The sequence below is a fragment of the Thrips palmi genome, unplaced genomic scaffold (genome assembly GCF_012932325.1).
Source record: "Thrips palmi isolate BJ-2018 unplaced genomic scaffold, TpBJ-2018v1 HiC_scaffold_2, whole genome shotgun sequence".
NCBI classification, from domain to species: domain Eukaryota; kingdom Metazoa; phylum Arthropoda; class Insecta; order Thysanoptera; family Thripidae; genus Thrips; species Thrips palmi.
The window spans coordinates 8,933,964-8,953,902 of NW_023144629.1; the positions used below are offsets into that span (position 1 = coordinate 8,933,964).

The 19,939-nt window shown below is 45.0% G+C and overlaps 5 protein-coding genes across 8 annotated transcripts; 2 read left to right on the forward strand and 3 right to left on the reverse strand.

Moving 5' to 3' along the window:
• Window positions 1–1,251: 1,251 nt before the first annotated feature.
• On the reverse strand, window positions 1,252–6,947 carry LOC117647245 (neutral alpha-glucosidase AB). The gene is made up of 17 exons (XM_034388923.1): window positions 6,785–6,947; window positions 6,426–6,527; window positions 6,105–6,341; window positions 5,855–6,028; window positions 5,555–5,770; window positions 5,377–5,478; window positions 5,046–5,295; window positions 4,819–4,958; window positions 4,548–4,735; window positions 4,216–4,454; window positions 3,868–4,125; window positions 3,528–3,777; window positions 3,288–3,439; window positions 3,085–3,198; window positions 2,889–2,998; window positions 2,705–2,808; window positions 1,252–2,348 (listed from the first exon to the last, which is right to left on the reverse strand). The coding sequence occupies exons 1-17, from the start codon at window positions 6,805–6,807 to the stop codon at window positions 2,242–2,244; spliced, it is 2,766 nt and encodes a 921-aa protein (XP_034244814.1). The 5' UTR covers window positions 6,808–6,947; the 3' UTR covers window positions 1,252–2,241.
• A 446-nt stretch (window positions 6,948–7,393) lies between these two features.
• Window positions 7,394–10,137, reverse strand: LOC117647259. Of its 2 annotated transcripts, none has more exons than XM_034388948.1 (7): window positions 9,997–10,137; window positions 9,424–9,576; window positions 9,264–9,340; window positions 8,859–9,069; window positions 8,595–8,777; window positions 8,294–8,518; window positions 7,394–8,178 (listed from the first exon to the last, which is right to left on the reverse strand). In XM_034388948.1, the coding sequence occupies exons 2-7, from the start codon at window positions 9,547–9,549 to the stop codon at window positions 7,540–7,542; spliced, it is 1,461 nt and encodes a 486-aa protein (XP_034244839.1). In that variant the 5' UTR covers window positions 9,550–9,576; window positions 9,997–10,137; the 3' UTR covers window positions 7,394–7,539. The 2 variants fall into 2 exon arrangements, with proteins under 2 accessions (XP_034244839.1, XP_034244840.1); XM_034388949.1 differs by having other exon boundaries at window positions 9,758–10,055.
• Window positions 9,638–12,082, forward strand: LOC117647263. 3 transcript variants are annotated; one of them, XM_034388955.1, is made up of 6 exons: window positions 9,638–9,848; window positions 10,431–10,556; window positions 10,667–10,743; window positions 10,829–11,015; window positions 11,091–11,285; window positions 11,365–12,082. In XM_034388955.1, the coding sequence occupies exons 2-6, from the start codon at window positions 10,431–10,433 to the stop codon at window positions 12,049–12,051; spliced, it is 1,272 nt and encodes a 423-aa protein (XP_034244846.1). In that variant the 5' UTR covers window positions 9,638–9,848; the 3' UTR covers window positions 12,052–12,082. The 3 variants fall into 3 exon arrangements, with proteins under 3 accessions (XP_034244846.1, XP_034244847.1, XP_034244845.1); XM_034388956.1 differs by lacking the exon at window positions 9,638–9,848 and adding an exon at window positions 9,891–9,976; XM_034388954.1 differs by lacking the exon at window positions 9,638–9,848 and adding an exon at window positions 10,174–10,330.
• LOC117647265 (eukaryotic translation initiation factor 3 subunit M) lies at window positions 12,068–15,347 on the reverse strand. Its single transcript, XM_034388958.1, has 7 exons — window positions 15,193–15,347; window positions 14,551–14,730; window positions 14,379–14,473; window positions 13,203–13,421; window positions 12,864–13,129; window positions 12,642–12,785; window positions 12,068–12,528 (listed from the first exon to the last, which is right to left on the reverse strand). Exons 1-7 carry the CDS (start codon window positions 15,229–15,231, stop codon window positions 12,329–12,331), a joined length of 1,143 nt encoding a protein of 380 aa, XP_034244849.1. The 5' UTR covers window positions 15,232–15,347; the 3' UTR covers window positions 12,068–12,328.
• Window positions 15,348–15,546: 199 nt separating this feature from the next.
• Window positions 15,547–19,900, forward strand: LOC117647246 (replication factor C subunit 1). The gene is made up of 14 exons (XM_034388924.1): window positions 15,547–15,863; window positions 16,080–16,254; window positions 16,335–16,432; window positions 16,513–17,257; window positions 17,336–17,404; window positions 17,502–17,648; window positions 17,733–17,962; window positions 18,048–18,242; window positions 18,338–18,489; window positions 18,571–18,685; window positions 18,782–18,927; window positions 19,009–19,222; window positions 19,300–19,479; window positions 19,566–19,900. The coding sequence occupies exons 1-14, from the start codon at window positions 15,855–15,857 to the stop codon at window positions 19,854–19,856; spliced, it is 2,766 nt and encodes a 921-aa protein (XP_034244815.1). The 5' UTR covers window positions 15,547–15,854; the 3' UTR covers window positions 19,857–19,900.
• Window positions 19,901–19,939: the final 39 nt, after the last annotated feature.

Sequence of the window (19,939 nt, forward strand, 5' to 3'; positions counted from 1 at the left end):
CACCGCCAGGCACCGCCAGGCACCGCACCACGAGCCTAAGAGGGATAGAGGGTTAAGAGCCGCGATAAAAGTTAAGTTCAATCGGGAAAATGAAGGAGGCGGGAATCAGCACCTTTTTCCTCTCTCTCTCTCTCTCTCTCTCTCTCTCTCTCTCTCTCTCTCTCTCTCTCTCTCTCTCTCTCTCTCTCTCTCTCTCTCTCTCTCTCTCTCTCTCTCTCTCTTTCGCACACAAACTCACGCGCGCGCAGGCAGACGCAGGCGCTTGTCCGAAGGGGGCTGAATGCTAGAGAAAGCCCCCGTCCGCCGTCGTCGTCTCGCGTTGTTGTGATGTTGTCATTTTGGAACGGTGCGCCGCCGCCGCCTTCCCCTCGGAGACGGTCTCGGCCTCCAGCCGCCGCTTGCCGCTTCTGAAGCTGCTGCTGCACTTAACGGATGACAGCCCCCCTCCCCTCCCCGGCGCGCCCCTTGTTCCAGAGCCTTGTCCAGCAGCCCAGCCGATCCGAAGAGTCGTCCCGTCGCTGTGGCTCGCTCGCACCCCCGCGGGACGCTAGCGGGACGCGCCACGAGTGCGACAGAGACGGAGCGACGGACTCGGCCTGCAGGCCGGGCCAGGCCGAGGGGCACGGGCGCGCCTGGAGCGAGGCCTGGAGCGAGGCCTGGAGCGAGGCCTGGAGCCTCGACGCCGTCCCCTCTGCCCCCTGCCCCCGGGCCCAGCCAACAGCCAGCCGCAGCGACAAAGCACCTCTCAGCGCTCCAGCGCAAGGCCTGGCAAGGCCCGCAAGCCCCATGCCCCGGGCCTGGCCACGCCTAGCCCTTCCTCTTTTTTCCGCAAGCGCTTTTAGATTGTGTAAATATTGCCCTGCTTTGATGGCACAGCTCCGGGCCGGGCGGGCCGGGCGGGCCTTGGCGTGGCGGGCCCTCCACCCCATTCACTGGACCCTGTAGAAAGTAATGCCCGGGCCGGGTAGAGCCTGCACTGCAACCGGGCTCAAGCCTCGGCCGGGGCGGGGGGGCAGCACGGCGACTAAGCAGCCAAGCAGCGCTCTACAGTCTTATCTGGGCGATTATCAGCTCGGCACGACCCTAACGGTCTTATCTACACTTTGCGTTTCTTCAGCCCCGCGCTCGAGCAGCGCGCTCATCTGAGATATTTTGTCACTCATTTAGATGCACCAAATCCAAAATTAGATGAGTAATTTGTTTGTTGAGCGGCTGCGAGGGTGAGATGGGGAGCTTCAATCATAAACAAAATTTAAGGTTCACGTTGTTTTATTCAAAGGACACGTTTCACATCGTTTTCAGGTGCCGAGTGCGTCGTTTTTCAAACACAAGAAAAGGCCCGTCTCGGAAAAATCGGCAAAAATAATCTGAACACACACAACTGAAAATCAAGAGCCAGGTGCATCAGAAATTTTCAACCATACAAAATCAGGCAGAGGTAAAAAGTGAACAACCCGATGGTTTGTTTCAGTTTAACATAATTGGAACACTTGACAACTTCTTCCCAACAGATTTCAGGAAGACCAGCCTCTACAAATACTGCCCATATCACACAAAACTATCACAAGTAATTCAGAGAAACAAACTCAATAGTATAAGAGAAGAAAACGTTCACAAACCTACACTTTTAGAATTTCAGTGTATTTTTTTTTTCAATTACAAGTCAAAGTTAAGATTGTTGATGGGCACATGGTAACAAACTCAGAAAAGAATTGTTATTTCTAAAAAGGGAGAAAACATTTTCAAAATTGAAGTGAAATGACCTTTCTACAGAATTGTAAAATTCTATCTGAAATATGGCCCTCTATGAACTGCAGTGCAACAAATTATGCCAGAGTTCCATTAAATACAAGTCACATACAAAAAAAAAATCAATAAAAAAAGGACAACAAAAATGATGAACAATTAGCCTCTCCCAACAAACATGTCTCAGTTTTGTAGAAAGTCTAAACAACTATTCTACGTCTATACCTTGCTGCTTGCTCTAACAATTTTACGTAGAGTACATTTCTAAGGTTAATACAAACTTGGCATGCCAATGTACCATCAAGGCAAGGCACAAAAGACATCAACTTGTTCAGTTCTGTACTGATCAGGATTTAATAAAATTAAATGGTGAGAATGGTTCACCTTCCTTACAGTTAATAAAGTGTAAAAAGCTCACATTTTAAAAAAAATTACACGTTGAGGATTTGAAATATTTTTTTTAGGTGGTTTAAATTATTTTAAGAAACATCTAAATCAAAGATACAATGTCCATTCCTCAGTTACAGATACTCCTGGTTTTCTCACAACAACAACATTCCAAATGTCATCATTGGAATACTTCAAAGACTGCCTTCCAACACCTGAAATGCAAGTCAAATATTAAAATTCTTCAAATGAGAGAACTTTAAACAAAGCTAATAATTTGTGACAGAGAAAAAAAAAGTTCCGCCAAGGCAAGCTTAGCAAAGCGGTCTTGCCGTGGCCCGGCAGGCCGGGCAGAGAGGGGGCAAGGAGGGAGGGGGTGGCTGTGAGGAGTGGGGACTGGCGCGGCGGCGCGGCGGCGCAGGACGACGACGGACGACGGACGACGGAACCAACACGACCATGCAGTCCCCTCCGAGCGCGCTGAATAGATGGATGGATGGGATGGGATGGGATGAGTGGGATCGGATGCAGAGCTAGAAGCGGTAGCAAGACCGCTTAAAAAGTAACTTACTCTTGCTCTCAATAGTTGTCTGTGTTATTGGTTTGAGCAATCCTAAAACAACAATGCGTTCAATCCATGCCTTGGAGGCAAAGTGTGCCTTCTTGTCGATGAACCTAGAGAACAGAAGAATTCAACATTAACAAAAACAGCAATCAAGGGCAGCAGAGAAAAGAATGCAGCAAGAGATACTAACTTTGCTTTCAGAGTGTTGTTGCTAAACTCAAGCTGAATATAGAGGTAAGCATTGGACTTGTACTTGTAGGTTTCACCATCATCAATATACAGTGTTCCTTTGGCGTTGCCCTACAGAAATTTAAATTAAAGAAAACATTACAACAATGATTTTTAAAAAAATAGTCTCAGTTTGTCAATTGATAGTTGATTCTCACATTGTCATCCACAGCAACAATAATAGTGTAAGGGTCATTGTGCATCAGAGTTGAAGATCGGCGAACGCGCTCCAATTTAGAGAGAATGGTTCCTCCCCTCTGATAAACTGGAATCTAAGATAAAAAATAAACAAATTTCATATAAATATTTTTTTTAAAGGATACTGTATTAATGACAAATTACTGGGCACTCAGCTGTTTACCTTGGTGATGTCAACAGCAATATTATGTACAGAACGGCCTCGGAAAATTTCAAATGTATCAGTGTCATACCAACGCTCATTTTCTCCAGGGAAGAACACCTGAGCCTGTGTGGCTCCAGCTGTTACAACTGGGTGCACGAGCAGAGTATCACCTGAAGGAATACATTAATGAGAATGTAGTGTTATTGAACAAACACAAAAGCTGAAAGCACATACAACAGGAAAAACACAAACACTTACCAACTAAGAATTCATTGTCCACAGAGAAGCCATCTTTGTCATCCGGGTACTGAGCAAACAGAGGCCTAATGACTGGTGTTCCAAAACGAGTGTGTTCGAAGAAAAGAGTGTACCACAGGGCGATATAAGTGTAACGTTTACGAATTGCCAGTCGGACCAGTTCAGTGGTCTCTGGATTGTACAGCCAGGGTTCACGCCTCTTGGACTCAAGAATAGAGTGAGCACGATAGAATGGCAGGAAGGCACCAAGCTAATCAAAAAGATTCAAATATTAAATAAATTTAATAACCTAGAGAGCTACATCTTCAAAAGTAAAATTGAGGTTTATTCAGGTACTTACTTGGTACCAGCGAGTAAAAAGTTCAGCATCAGGATATTTAAAGAAACCTCCAACATCAGCACCACAGAATGAATAGCCCGAAATAGCCATAGTCAGACACATGGGTACAGACATGCGCATGTGACTCCAATCAGCAAGATTGTCACCAGTCCACATAGCAGCATAACGTTGGGAGCCAGCATAGAAAGACCGAGTCAAGATGAATGGGCGGAGCGCTCCTTGAGATCGCTTTTGCAACCCTTCATATGTAGACATGACCTATCAAGGGAGAAAAAGGCAGACAAGATGAGAATGCTGCCAGAAAACTCTAGCGTACACGAGACCAAGAAATTTAAGAATCATACATACCAGCATGAGGCCATACATGTTATGCACATCACGATGTTCCCATCCTCCATAATGCACATTGTCCTTGAACATAGTGAGCTCAGGGCCGTTAAAAACTGCTGGCTCATTCATGTCATTCCAAATGTGGACATCTAAAGTAGATCCAGCATAGTTTTCCAGCAAGTATCTATCAGAAAAGTATTCCCTTGTTGCTGGGTTGAAGAAATCGAGATAGCTCACAGAGCCAGGCCAACACCAACCTGACAAAAATGAACAACATGTGGTTCAAGTATAAGTATTATGAAGGTGGGGCTGGGGCATGCCCACTATAGTTACAGAATAAGAAGACTCACCTTCGTAGTCATTTCCATCTTTGTTTTTGACATAGTAACCATTAGCCTCGGCATCCCGATGCAAATAGTAGCCTGGATCCCTCTTGACATGGGGGTCCACAATAGTAACTAACTTTCGGCCCATGGCAGTAAGATTTTGAATCATCTCTGTGGGATGAGCAAACTTGATGGGATCCCAACTAAAATACCTGCAGCAAAAAAGCCAATCAGCAACATTAAACAAGGTCCAAAGGACTAGATAGTCAGAACCCAAGGAAAGTCAGACACTCACTTTTTGTTATCAGTGTGCTCAATATCCAGCCACATAACATCCATGGGAATATCATGTTCATCAAAGCCCAAAGCAACATTGCGAACGTCATCTTCATCATTGTAGTTCCAACGACATTGGTGATATCCAAGAGAGAATAACTAAGATATAAGGACAAGATATTAATAGAAACTAATAAGAACCTACTTTATTGCCAATATTTGTGTTCCAGAAAAAGATAGACTTACTGGTGGAAGAGGGGCTGTGCCAGTCAAGGCAGAGTACTGCCTGAAAACATCCAAAGGCTTGGGACCCACAAAGAAGAAGACATCCATAATTCCAGATTCGGACATAAAGTGAGTATCCACTTGAGGTTCCTGGCCTGATCCAGACACAAGGTTCACCAAAGAGGAAACAACATTTTCCCCATCAGGTTTGGTTACATCAATCCAAGTTTCAGCGGTGTTGAGCCAGAAAACTCCAGCAGACCCCTTGAGACTAAATATTTAGGTAGAAAGGAGACAGATTACAATAAAATTTGTATGAAAAATATCAAAGTGGAGCAGCAAGTATACATACCCATGAGCATACAAGACAGGAACTGCTCCATACAAGGACATGCCATTCTCAAGCTCATACTCGAACACATCCAAATTGAACAAGCGGTAAGGATCAATGCCCCTAAAAAAACATTAAGATATTGAATAAGACACAGTTACATGTATGACAGTCTAGTAAAAAATAAGATCTAGCTCACTTGGTATTTCGGAGTGCAACATAGTCAGCATGGAGAGGTACACCATAAGCCTGTTCAGCACCTGGGAAAGTGAAATCGAGCGCAACTGCAGTTGGCCCATTGGGCTTAGCATCATGGTGGGATTTGTAGTTCTCCTCCCATGAACCTGGGTCATTCTCTGTGTCATCCACAACAGGAGCGGGCTCAGCAGGAGCTTCCTCAGTGGCCTCTGGTTTCCTGCCAATCACAGACAAAATTTATTCATCATTCAGGTTAATTAACATACAAAAATCTCTTCTCTGTCAAGGATTGTGTACTTACGGGGCAGGCTTAGGTCTCAAGTGTTCAAAGCGCATGAGGCCACGAGCATTGGTACTGATAACCAACTCGGTGCCTCGGTATACATCAACACGGAATGGACTGGCAAAGATTTCAACTTTGTTGTGTCCGCTTTTAACCACAGCTTTTGCAGATGTTTTTTCTACCAGGTCCAATCTAAAACAAAAAAATATTTCTCGTTTTTGGAAAACAAACAAAATTTTACACTGTCGACAGACTGCAAGCAGCTTACCGCACATAGTTGGGTTCTCCGTTGAGCACAAACTGGACTTCATGACGAGGCTTTAGTGGAGACAATTCATTAATTTTCATTCTAAATGTATTGTCAGAAAGTGAATACAATTGGAACACAAATTTGACATTCATGGCTGTATTCAAAAGTTCTGCTGTCACAGAAGAAGCTGTTGCCTGCAGTGTATCTAGCTGAAGTTCGTATGGAGAAGCCCCAGGTGATACAGCACGGCATCGTCTGCAGAACACAGAACAAAAATATTAATCTGAATCCAGAAAGAAGGAAGGGATTTTAAAAAGTAACGCTTCAAGTGGTACTCACCGGCAAAAACTAGTTTGATCACAGGTACGGAAATTGTTTCTATCAACTGAGGATACATTGTTTAGGGATATACAAATGATAGCCAAGAGAGGCAAAAGAAGCCTGAAACAAAAAAACAAACAAACCTATAGAATCAAATCTGTCAAGAAACATTAAAAATTTCACGACTGTAAAAATTTGATGTACAATGTTAAAATATACTTTGAATCAAAAAGCATGACGGAACAGCAGGTTTAATCACTAACTCGCTGACACGAGCACTGAAGGTTTCCTACGTGTCCCTAACCTCAACCAACAGTCTCCTCGCTTTTCCAGAGGGTACTCCCGAGCTGAGGATACGAATGTGCAGTTAAAATTACCTCATCCCCCGAAGCACCACCATGTCGGGAGAAGGCGGACAGGTCGTCACGCAGAAATTCAAACGCGGAGATCGAAATGGCTAATCTTCATCGATGAAAAAGTTGCTTTTGAATGCCTTTCTCGTCCCCCCCGCTCCCGCTTTCTGCCTTGCCGGCGCATCAACGTGTGAGTGGTGGGGGTGGAGGGGAAAGGGAGGAGAGGGGAGGGGAGGGGGCACATCCGAAAAAGCCCCGTTGAGCCGAGGTTGAATGCGGCCAAATGCGGCTGCAGGGAAGTGCCCGATGGATCTTTTAACAGCATAACAGGGGAAACTAAGCCAAAGGAGTCAGGTTTTGGAGGGACAGCGCGCTGTCTCTTCGTGATGCTCTGGAGACCCAACAGTGAAACATTTCCCGTCGGGGCATTGCTGCGGGCTTGCGGGCTTGCTCGGTGCGCTCTGCTGGGGTATTTTTAGGGCGCGTCTGCTGTCGCGGTAAGGCAAAGCGCAAAACGCCGCCGCAAAAAACTGCCAAGGCCGCCGAGGCCGTCTTTGGCACCTCGCTGGCAACACGCTGGCAGATAGAAGGGACCCAAGCACTGCTCACGCGAGGGTATGAAAACGAAAGGAACAAACTTGGTTCAAATACTGTATTTTAAAAAAAATCATACAAAAATGCTTGTAATCAGTCCATAACATTTTCAAACGTATCAAATATTTTCAAATTGATTTTGTTCCATTCTGTGATCATAACAAAAATAAATAGATGAAATACAATTAACGCTCGTGGAACTGTTTCTCCTTCGTCTTGTTCCTGAGTCTGGCTTTGATCGCCGCGCCCCAGCCCACGATGCTCTTGGGGCTGCCGACGTGGACGCCGGGGTACATGTCCTGCAGCGCGGCGATGGCCGGCGTGCTGTTGCGGAGCCCGCTGGGAGTCGGGTCGAACTCGATGGACTTCAAGACGGGGAACTGGCCCGGGCGGCGCGTGGGGAAGTAGGGGTTGCGCTTGAAGCCGGGCATGGCCACCTTGCCGCCGCCGCGGTAGTCCAAGTCGCCGAACACGCGGCTGCTGATGTCCTTGTTGCTCACCATGGGCGGCACGATGAGCACGTGCTCCAGGGTGCGCTGGTGAGCGAGCGCCAGGGAGGCGACGGTGGGGGCGGACAGGGACGCCTGCAGGACGCGGAGGCCGCCGTCGTGCGGCAGGGCGGCCGGCACCACGAACGGGTCGCTGCAGATGTCCACGCCGAACGCCTCCAGCCTCCACAGCTTGGGCATCCGCAGCGTGGCCAACAAGTGCGCGCGGTCCACGTGCACCATCTGCAGCTCCTCCAGGAAGGGCGCCACCTCGTCCAGCAGCTTCAGCGTGCGCGGCGGGTCCATCTTGCAGGACAGGTTCACGATGCGCCGCACCTGGAACCCGACCCATTCGTCAAAACACCGCCATTTCCGCCACGCCTCCCTTCCGGTACTTCCGGTACACTGCCCGTACACTGCCCGTACACTGCCGGTACTTCCGGTAGCTCACCTTCGCCAGTTCCTTCGAGTCGAGGTGCGGGTCCCTGACCGGCGACAGGTCCAGCTCGTCACCCTCGTCGTCCTCCTCGGCGTCCTGCTCCATCAAGCCGAGCATGGCCGATTTGCTCTCGTCGTTGTCGTCCTCGTCGTCCGCGAAGAGGGCCACGTCCGCGTCCGCGTCAAAGAGTCCAAAGCCGAGGCCGCCGTCGTCGTCTTTGGCGGGGGGCTGGGGAACCTGGGGAGGGTCAAGACCAGAATTTGACAACGTCACGAACAAAAACCCCAAAAGGAGAAAGGCCGCTGCAACTCACCGGCTTCGGCACGACGTCCTCGGGGAGGCTCAGCAGGAGCTGCTGCACGGCCCACGCCACGTCGGTGTCCTCCGCGCAGCTGCCGCCCAGCTGCACCTTGGCGGACAGGCCTTCGGCGGACACGCCGTCGTACGAGACCTCCACCTCGCCGGACGACGCCAGCTGCGTCATCACCTCGTCGTCCTGGACAAGCACAGTCTGAGCTAGAGTCGAGCCCATGGTGGCACACTGCCGTCAAGCCGCCAAACAGCACGCGGCACTCACGTGGCGGTCCGCGGCGGGGTTGGGCTTCTCCAGGACGGCGAGCATGTTCTCCAGGTGCCGCAGCAGCACTTCGTGCCTGTGCCTCGTCATGCTGTGCAGGACGTGGGCGCGGTCGGCGTCGTCCTGGGAGTCAAGGCAGGCCTCGCCGGCCGCGGCCGAGCATGTCGCGCACCACAAGCTGAGGACGCCGGCCGAGTCGGGAGCATCCTCACTGCGGCCGAAGGGTCCAATACAGCAGACTGATTCCGACAGTCGTTTTCGTCGCTCTGTCCCTCTCGCACCAATAGAGGACGCCCAATGAAGAGAGACAGAGCGACGAAAACGACTCTCGGCACCAGCATGAAGCCAAATCATCTTGAGACAAACCACCAACCAATCAGGCGGTCATTCCCTCACACTACCAACCTCTCCGGCGGGGGAATCCTCAGCAAGCCGAGGGTGTACAAGTCGTCGGGCAGCTCGTCAACTGTTTTAGAGAACGCCTGTAAGAGACGCACATCGACATTAGCGCCTGTCCAAGTCTCACGAGCAAAGCGCTCTCGCTGCTTGTAAGATTGCGTAACACCTCGCCATCGCTGAAACACCGGTCGGCCGACTTGAGGCACGGCCCGCAGAACACGTCGCCGCAGGGGAGCAGCTTCGGACGGCGGAGCTCCTCGTCGTACCTCTCCCGGCAGCGAAAGCACTCCATCTGCGTCTGGAGGTCCGAACGGGAGGCCTGGGACAGAAACGCGACCCGTTCAAACCACGCGCGGCGCCAGCGACGCCAGCAGCACCCTCCAGTGGCGCCGGGACGAACTACGCGCCGATTGCGCAAGTGGCAAGTAGTGGCAAGTAGTGGCAAGTAGTGGCAAGAAGCGCAAGAAGTGTCAAATTCAAACGGGGAGCGCACAACTCACACAACTTGACGCAAGTCGTGCGTCTTTGAGCCGACTAGCGACGAGGCTGGAGGACCGTTGTCAATACCAGAAGACCGCCTGGCGGGCAGCGGTACGTACACCCAGCTTATCTGAGATTGAAGCTACAAGCGCAGGCACGGCGAGTTGCGGTGACCAAGTGCCCCGAAAACGAGACGCTCTGACACATGCCGCCTTCGTCGTCGCGCTTCAATTCCAGAGGTATTCTCGGAAGTACTCACTTGAGCGACGCTGTCACGCTGTCGCGCTGTGTCCGGCCGCGTGCGGCGTTTGACAGTGGCTGCCCGGCCCGCGCCTGTGCCTGCCTCGAACGCGGCCGTCTGTTATTCACACGTCAGCCATGCTTATCTGCAGGGTGGCGTGGGAGATGGGAGGGACGGAAGGGAGAGGTAGAGGAAGTGGTCGAGTGGTGCAAGTTTGAGCAAGCCTTTGAGGCTCACTTTTATCTGGCGTCCCTGCAATTTCGACGTTCCGGCCGTCCTGCGTGCAGCATTGCCAGGAGTGCGTGCATACTTTGTCAAGGCTTACAGCACTGCAGTAGCATTGCTCAAAGAGGTGAAGCCTTGGGTGAAGCAGCAGGGAAATCCAACATTACAAGGGAGTGCTGCTTTTATCTTCTCTCTTCTGAATGGACGGCGTTGCTCCTCTTTTTCAGATGGAGTGCCCGGAGTGTTTTGTCAACTTCAATGAAGTGGGCCGTCTTCCTAAAGCCTTGCCATGTGGGCACACCTATTGCCTGGAATGCCTTGAAGAAGTGGACCGCTGTTTCGAAGACCATAAGGTACAGCACATTTGAAAAAAAAAACATGACATTATTTTTCAGTGTGCCTTTAGTCACAGCATTCAAGGACTTTACTGTTAAACTAATTTTAAATATACATTTATGCCTAGAAATTTATGGAAATACCCACTGAGCTTCCGAACAATAAAAATGTCATTGCAATGATGCGCTCAAATTCCGGCAAAAGGTTTGCAAATACCCTTTTTTCTGCATCAATTATGGAAAGAAAGCCCTTATCTTTGTTTTTTTAATACATATATTTTATTTTTCAGTGATAATTGCCTATCTATCTGGTGCATGAGTTGTGAAGCTAAAGCTTCAGAGTGTTGCATCGATGTTGGCCACAAAGTTTGCAACAGGAAAAAGGTTTTGTTTGAACAAGCTCGTCAAAAGTTGCATCTATCTGAACAAAAGCTTGACCTCCAACATTATGAGAAGTTGGTGGACAATCTTGATGAGGTGCGGTGTTGTCTCTGTGGTGCTTGTCTTCACAATAAGTCAGAAATTACTATAACAGTGATGTTTTCCTTTTAGGCCAATGCTGCTCAAGCCCTAGAGTTGCTGTCAGGACCTATTGCTCCAATTGACGTGTTGCTGCAGGGAAAAGGGGTGAGGTGGAAAGCACCACTGCAGTTGAATGAAGCAATTGATGAAAAAATGGGAGATCAAAAGGCCAAAATGATGAGGTGCCTGCTGTATCTCTTGAAATTGGAAGGAACAATTCAGAAAGTATGAGGCTTTTGATACATATTTTCTTGATGGCTGCTTTAGGACCAATTAATTCTGCAATACTTTGGTTTTCTTCCAGGACCTGTATCTGCCACATAACGACAGAAGCCAAGAGACTCAACCAAAGGAAGAAATAGATCCTGAGACTCTGCTGGACCTAACAAATATCAGCAGTTGCAGGAATCTAGAGTCAGTGAAGGCTGACAAAGATGCATTGTTGGCATCTGACAGTTTACTCAAAGTGAAGCGTCTCACAGGCCTGTACTGTGATCCAGACAAGAAGTGGTCTTTGCAACTTCTGGAGCTGCTTGCACCAAACCTAGAGGAGGTTCACTTGTACCATTTCCACCTTAAACACCTTGAAGTAGTTCAAAGGATGCCTCAACTGCGTTGGCTTGTTTTGGAGAACTTGAATGATAAGATAAAAGCTGTGGACAAAGATTATAAAGTACCACCTTTGAAACATAAAAGTCTAGTGGAATTCCTTTGGTGTAATGTTTCTGGCTATAGAAACGAAAAATTGTGCTCAGATATAATTAAGTCATATGAATCATCGTTGAAAGTGCTACTGGCAGCAGTACCTTCTTACCATGGTAATACTGTGGAATTCTTTGATAAATTGAACATGCCTAATCTTGAGAATCTGTTTTACATTAATAATTATTGTGGAAATCAGAGCTGTAAGGAGCAAATGAATAGCTTACGTGAGAAATATCCCAATGTGTTTTGCTTCAAATGTGGAAGAACAGATATGTATGATTCATAAAGTGCAATAAAAGAAATACAAAACAAAGTTCTTTAATGGTGGAAAATTTCATGCCCAACCAATAGATTTCAGCACAGAGGAGATGAGACAATTTGTAAAATGATTTGAGTAATACCGGCTGCTCAAGGGTCAGAATTTTGAGGATCAGATTTTAAAAACAAAAAAAAAGTGATGTTACTTCACTTTCAGCAAGATACAGGATGTATTATTGATATCAAACTTAAGCCACACTTGTACAACAGTAGTCAACAGATGAGAATGTAGTAGGAAAATGAAATTACTTCTTAGCCTCCACCTTGGGTTTAACAATAGATGACATGCCCTCCTGTACACTCTGCATGTTCTGCTTCCAATTGAGAAGAATGTCCCTCAACTGAAGCCATTGGGGTTGTCCAAATGTTCTGTGCATTGTGCTGGAGATGTGGACCTTCTGAGCAGCCTGGTCCATCCTTGCACGAACAAGTTTGGTTTTTAGGACTGAAAGATAAAAATGATTTAGTTTGAAAACATGCCCCATCCCATAAGAGAATAGGAGTGTTGTCTTCCATTAAGGAGCAACATTATAAGAAAAAATGTACTTGAGCACTCACCATCAATGATGAAGGGTTCTACTTCTTCTGCTTTAAGCTGCAATTCCTCTTGAATTTTCTGGAATGACATTTCCTGAGAGTCTTCGGCAAGTTGCATGAATGTGAGCAGCCTCATTTTCTTGAGGTTTTGCTCATGGTTCAGTCCTGTAATATAATTTGTGTGAATGTTGATAACTTGCAGAGTACTTTGGCTAGATCAAAACCCATCAGGCTTGCACTTACCAAGTCCATTCACAAACTCTCTATGACTGTGGTAGAACTGTTGGTAGCTAGTAAGCTTCTCAGATACAAATACTGACAGTAAGTCATGAATCAGCTCGCCCTCCAAAAAGCGTACAGGCTTCAGAGCAAGAAGAGGATCCAACAAGAAAGTTTTGGGGTCAGCTAATGCAGCCAATATACAACGCTGGGCATCTTCCCTGGCCTGTGAAGCGTTCTCCGTCGTGTAGGTGCCTAGCAGTTCAACCATCACCTTGGATGCCTGTTCACTGAAAAATTTAAGAAACAACATGAGTTTCTAGCCAGCATTCTCAAAATATTTCCCACAGTAGAATACTGTACCTGTTTTTGCTGGCAAGGAGAGCCTCATGGAGTAACCGAAGAAGCTTCTGCATTTGCTCATTAGATGGCGGGCAGAGAGCAAATTGAGACTTGAGGTGCGTCACGTCTTTGAAAACATGCCTCATTTGATCTACAGATCGGGCAATTTGCACCAAATGGAAGTAGACGTGATACCTCATTGGGCTGGCTTCATCCAAAGACTGGAACAGCAGCCACATCCTGTAACAGCAAAAATCTACCTTCAGCACAGCACCATGAACAATCTGAAAGGACTGTTGGCCTAATCAATGGTGCTGTAGCCCATTCTGATAGCTCTCAGGTTAACAATAAACTTGAGTGCCAGTATGAAGAGCAAAATAATTTCCCTTCCTCATGAACCCCTCAGCTACTGTAGCTGCTGGTACTATTTAAGATGAGAAAGGATGATAAGCAGTTCATGCCACAGTAGATGGTCTCAACAAGGTATTGTAAACAAACTCACTTCAAAAAGTTAATTTTGATAAGAGGGATTAGTTTTCCAACCAGGCATTAAAACTTTGTAGCCCATTCTGATACCTCTCAGGTCAACACAAAATAAACCCATGAGTGCCATAATGAAGAGCAATATATAATATTCCTTCCACATAAACCATCAGCTCCTGAGGCTGCTTGTTAGTATTTGTAAGGATGATGAGATAATCAAATCTTTGTAGCCCATTCTGATAACTCCCAAGCTAAAACAACTTGAGTGTCAGTATGAAGAGCAAAATCCTATTCCTTCCCCATAAATCCTCAGCTGTGGAAGCTTTTGGATTATGTCCTTGAACAGAGGAAGGACCAAACCCACACAGAAGATAGTACATTCTCATAACATTTGCACATAATGTTTCTTTCTCAGTATTTGAAAAGGTAATAGGATGATGAAACATTTGTAGCCCATTCTGATAACTCTCAAGCTAAAACAACTTAAGCGTCAGTATGAAGAGCAAAATCCTATTCCTTCCTCATAAACCCTCAGCTGAGGAAGCTTTTGGATTATTTCGTTAACAGAGGAAGGGCCGAACCCACACAGATGACAGTTCAATATAATAATATTTAAATAAGACATGCCTAAAAGGCAAAAACACTGTTGGCATAAAAAAATTGAACGTGCAAATCCAGTAAGAAGCACGTAAAAAAAATGTGGTCAAAACTTACACTCGCAGTGTCACCATCTTCAAGTTTTGACCTGAGGCTTTGATAAGCTTTTCACAGAATGCTAGGACCAAATTCTCTGCTCTTTCCAGAGGAACCTGAAAATATTGAATTTCGATAAATAAAAGTTTACTCCACTCTCTGAAAGGGGAACCACAGTGACCATGATACTTACGGTTACTAACATAGATACAATTCCATTTAAAACACTTTCAATCTCCTGTTCTGTGGCATCCTTGAAACAAGTGTCGCACACACCAATGATTTTATGTAGGTCATCCTCAACACCCTTGGGAGATTTCTCTGTCGATATTTCCGCACCCAGACCATTGAGGTAAGTGCGCAACTCCTGAGCCTGCAGAAATAGAAAGTTATAAATGAAGCAATAATCAAATGAATGACCAAACACAGCAATTCACAGCAATTCATTCAATTTAATAGTCATAAGTTGACGGAATCTACACATTAATACGTGGGAACAGTTTTCATAAAAATTAAAAATATGCCTGAGCTCATACAGATTATAACCCTAGAAAGCGGCTGGAATGAGGTTAGGTTTTACTAGATGCTGGTATGAGGACTTATGACAGACTTTTGACGAGTATTGGAACGGACAGTTAATGAATCACACAGTGGTGTGACCCGCCTGTCGGAAACGTGCAGCAGATTCGAAAAATATGAGCTAGCGCCCATCCTGGGCACGTTGTCTCCGTCTCGAGAAGAAGCAAGACCGAAATGTCTCGGTTAAGTTCGACTGAACTACACAAGAGAATATGAGACGGGTGCTGGGATGATAAGCAAAGTGAAATCAACTTACGTGTTCGTCGAGGGCTAAATCTATGAAAACGAAATACATTTTGCCGAAATTGCAACCACAATAAGACCGGGGCACGAAACAAACAGACGGGACGAAACCGACCCGACAGCCGACGGACTCGTGGATTACGCCTTGTAGAAACAGAACCGAGTTCATATCCAAAGTTGCCAACAGCATCGCTCGAAACTCGTCTCATCGGGCCAAAGTTCTCTTTGATATAGTTTTGTTTGTATAAATCTGAGATGAAAATTTTTTTGAGTTGCTCAGTTTTAAAATGCCAAACGATATGAGCGCAAGTAGAAAGTCATGACTGGAATGCATTTTGATCCAGCAGTTTGTCGGGCGAGTGTTTAAAGTGTGGACGGCGCGAATGCATGTTGTTTTTGTTTCCTCGTCTAATGTGCAGTTTGGAGTGTATATTGAGAAATCTAAGCATGGGTGTGTGATTGCTGGTGGCGCAGTGTAACATTCGAAGCCCAGTTGTAGAATGCATTCTACGCAAGAGGCAGGACACTGATGTCCTCAATGCCTTTTTCGTAACGAGTTCGAGTTACTTGTGTTTAGTGAGTGTGTCAGTCTTCCCGCCTGCACTATTGAATGCAGAAGAAAGGAGAGGTGATCGTTGAATCTAGTTTTCGTCCATTTCACACCCAGTTTGCAAAATGTCGAAGGTGAGTTCTTCAATGCTTTACATAGACTTAACCATGTCCGAATTGGCAATTTGGTTCAACACTTTTAATTTGTCTCACATTTTGGAATGTATAACCTCTAAACAAAGCAATGATTCCATCAGCTATGGCATTATTTATTCTGTCAAAAGAGGAGGAGAAAAAATTTGCTTTGCGAAGCATGAGAAATACTCATTTAGTAATAAATTTCTTTTCTAGGATATCCGTTCTTTCTTCTCCGTCCAATCTTCCAAGAAAGGCAGTAGTACGTCAGAGGTGAAGAAGAAGGATGCTCAATCAAGCAGCAGCAAGAAGAAGCGAAATGTCATCGAATCAGATTCTGATGAAGAGGTGTTCGAAGTCAAGAAGAAGACCAAGAAATCTCCTTCACCTGGTAAGGCAGTAAATTACATTTATCTTATCTCTGTCCTGCACCATACTTTTCTAATGCACTAATGTCAACTCATTATTCAGACAAGAAGAAACCTAAAATTGAACCGAAACTAGTGAGTGCTGCTGATATTTTTGGATCAAGCACTGTGAAAAGAACAGCTCGTGAAAACTCCAAGAAAGTAAGTTACTCAGTAACAGCCCTCTTTTGAGCTGTCATGTAAGACCTTTATGTGAAAGGTGTTGTCATTTTTCTTTGCAGAGCTCTGAATTTCACAATGACCCAGATTTTGACAAAGCCTTACAAGATTTGGATGAATCAAACTGGATGGACATTGACTCCAATAATGCAGTCAAAGAGACCTCTCAACTGAAAGCAGGCAAAGAGGCATCTTCATCTAAAGCAGTCAAAGAAGCATCCTCATCTCATGGGAAAGCTGATTCATCTCCTAAAGGACCATCAAAGAGTCCCTCTAAGAGTCCTTACTTTTCCAAAGAAAAGGTCGTTTCAAAATCATCTGAGGAGAGAAACTTGAATGCCTTTCTGGGAAAGCCAAGTACAGTTACAGAAGATGACAATAAGTCCAATGTTAAAAAGATTAAACTCGAAAAAGATGCTGACTATGTTTCAAAAGCAAGTCAGAAAATTTCAGATAGTAGCCCCATTAAGATCAAAAAAGAAAAGGAAGATAAGGAGATAGCTCTGGTCGTTAAAAAGGAAATACAAGAAGCTGGGCCTTCTAAAGTAAAAATTGAAAAGAAGTCTCCTGAGACTTCTAAAAATCAGCCTAAGAAAGTGGAAATAGAGATTCCAGAGAAAGATACGAAACCAAGGCTAGAGCCCTCTCCTCCATCTTACATGTGGGTAGACAAGTACAAGCCATCTTCAATCAAGAACATAATTGGTCAGCAAGGAGACAACAGCAATGTGAAGAAACTCATTCGATGGCTCTCTTCATGGCACTCAAATCATGGACCTGGAGTTAACAAAAAGCATAATCGTCCAGGTAGGTTAAATTAAAATTTCTTTATCTTCATGATTTTTCCCAGTGATTTGTTTTTAACCTGACCATTCTTTCCTTCAGCTCCATGGGCGAAAGATGATTCTGGAGCATTCTTCAAAGCTGCCTTGCTGTCAGGTCCCCCTGGTGTAGGTATGTGTCACATTTTTGTAGTGATCTTTTATGTGAAAGTTTCTCTAACCCTTCCAACCATGGTCTTCTTTTCAAATTTTTCTTTTTTAAATTTTAGGAAAAACAACAACTGCCCATCTTGTTTGTAAAGAAGTTGGTATGGATGTGGTAGAATTTAATGCATCAGACACACGGTCACAAAAACTTATGAGTAAGGAAGTGAGTGAATTGCTATCTAGCAAGTCTTTACTTCCGTTTTTCCAAAGTAAGTTTTCGCTTGCCATATCCACCTCTACCTAAAAAAAATTTGCTAATTTCTTTTAAAATTATGTTTTCTCTTATAATCTAGGTGGTGGAGATTCCAAAACATCTGAAAGACATGTTCTGGTGATGGACGAGGTTGATGGAATGGCGGGTAATGAAGATAGAGGTGGCGTTGCGGAGCTCATAACTCTAATCAAAAACTCAAAATGCCCTGTCATCTGCATGTGCAATGATCGTAATCATCCAAAAATCCGTAGCCTCGCTGGACACTGTTTTGACCTCAGATTTCATAAACCTCGTGTAGAACAAATTAGGGTAATAATGAAATACCTAAGTGCTACTTAAATCTATGTCTTATCAAAACACATGGTTTTTAAAAAATTTATTGATTCTTTTCCAGGGAGCAATGATGTCTGTGTGCTTTAAGGAAAAAGTTAAGATATCACCCCAAGCTTTAGATGAAGTCATTGCTGGGACAAACTTTGACATCCGTCAGATACTGCACAATCTCTCCATGTGGAGCAGTACCGAAAAAGTTCTGAATGGTGATCAAGTAAAGGCTGATGCCAATACTGCGAAGAAAAACATCAAACTGGTGTGTAAACCCACCCCACCTCTTATATCACTTCTGTACAGTTCACTATAATATTTAATGATACTATACTCACTTTTCTTTTGGCTTTTGTTCAGGGACCATGGGATGCTGTACGCAAAATATTTTCTAGTGATGACCATAAATCTATGACCATAATGGACAAGTCAGATCTATTTTTCCACGATTATAATCTTCTGCCCCTATTTGTACAAGAGAATTACCTCAATGTTGCACCTCATGCTGCCAAGTAAGTGTGTGCTTTTTTGGGTTTTGAGTCATACTTGTCATAGCTTGGTCTAGTACAGTAAGATTTGTTTTTTTATTGAAGGAAACAAACCGATACCTTGCGTCATATTGCAAGGGCTGCTGCAAGTATCAGCTATGGAGATTTGATAGAAAAGACTATCCGAAGCACTAACAGCTGGAGCTTATTGCCAGTTCAGGTTGATAAATTTTACAGTACCTTGATTGTTGTGTTATAATGATCCAATTGTCTTAACTATAACTTACTAAATTGGTGGAATTTTCTTTACTTTTAGGCTATCTACTCTAGTGTGGTTCCTGGTGATTGGATGGAAGGTCATTTTAAAGCTCAAATTCAATTTCCCTCTTGGCTAGGCAAGAACTCAAGAGGTGGTAAAATGAATCGTTTGATTCAAGAATTGCAACTACACATGCGGCTAAGGTGCTTTATTTTACTTAATGACACTTCTGTTTTAATTGATTAAAATCTTACTGATCAATGTTTAATATCATGTGATTGTAGTATTTCTGGAGGAAAAGAAGCTGTAAATCTGAACTACCTGGAGCCTATTTTAAAGGCAGTAATTCACCCATTAGTTGAGGAAGGTTCTCAGGGAGTACCTAAAACTCTTCAAGCCATGCAAGACTATTACATTACTAGGGATGACCTGGAAAGCTTATTGGAGCTGAGCCGGTGGCCCGGTCGGCCTGACCCAATGGCTCCAGTTGATAGCAAGGTAACTAATTATCAAACTTCTTAAGTTTCAAGCAAGTGTTGTTGCACTTGTTAACTGTTAAACCTTTGTTTAATTAGGTAAAGGCTGCTCTAACAAGGGCATACAACAAAGGTGGAGTCATGACTCCTTATGCCCTGGATGCTCCCATAAAGAAGAAGAGAGCCACAGGAGGAGGGGAAGAAGGGTATGAAGAAGAGGAGGGGGAGGAGGGTAGTGCAAGTGAATCTGAGGATGATGCAGCTGATGCTATGATTAAGGTATTTTTCAAATCTCTTTTTGGTCTCCCCTATACTCTCTAGAAATGAATTTAGTAATTTAGATTTCAACTTACCCTAATTTTCAGGCCAAGAAGATAGAGAAAAAAGATAAGAAAGATGCACGAGGGACCAGTGCGTCATCAAGTCAAGCCTCAACCTCGGGTCGAGGATCCCGAGGAGGTGCAAGAGGCGGCAGGGGCAGGGGAGGGGGAAAAAATGAGAGAATCAGACTGTCACAAGAGTTGTCTCTTTTGTCGTCAAAATGGTGGTCTCCTGCATCCTTAAGTGTCAATGGTTATCTCAAATCAGGTGCTGTGATAGCATTTAATTTACAGTTATTTTTAATCAGAGAAGATCAAACTTGCATCTCATTTTAATTAACAGAAATGATTTTTGTTGATGAAATCCATTATTGCTGAAATTTTCTTCTTTCAATGTTTGCACAAATATTAAATTTTTT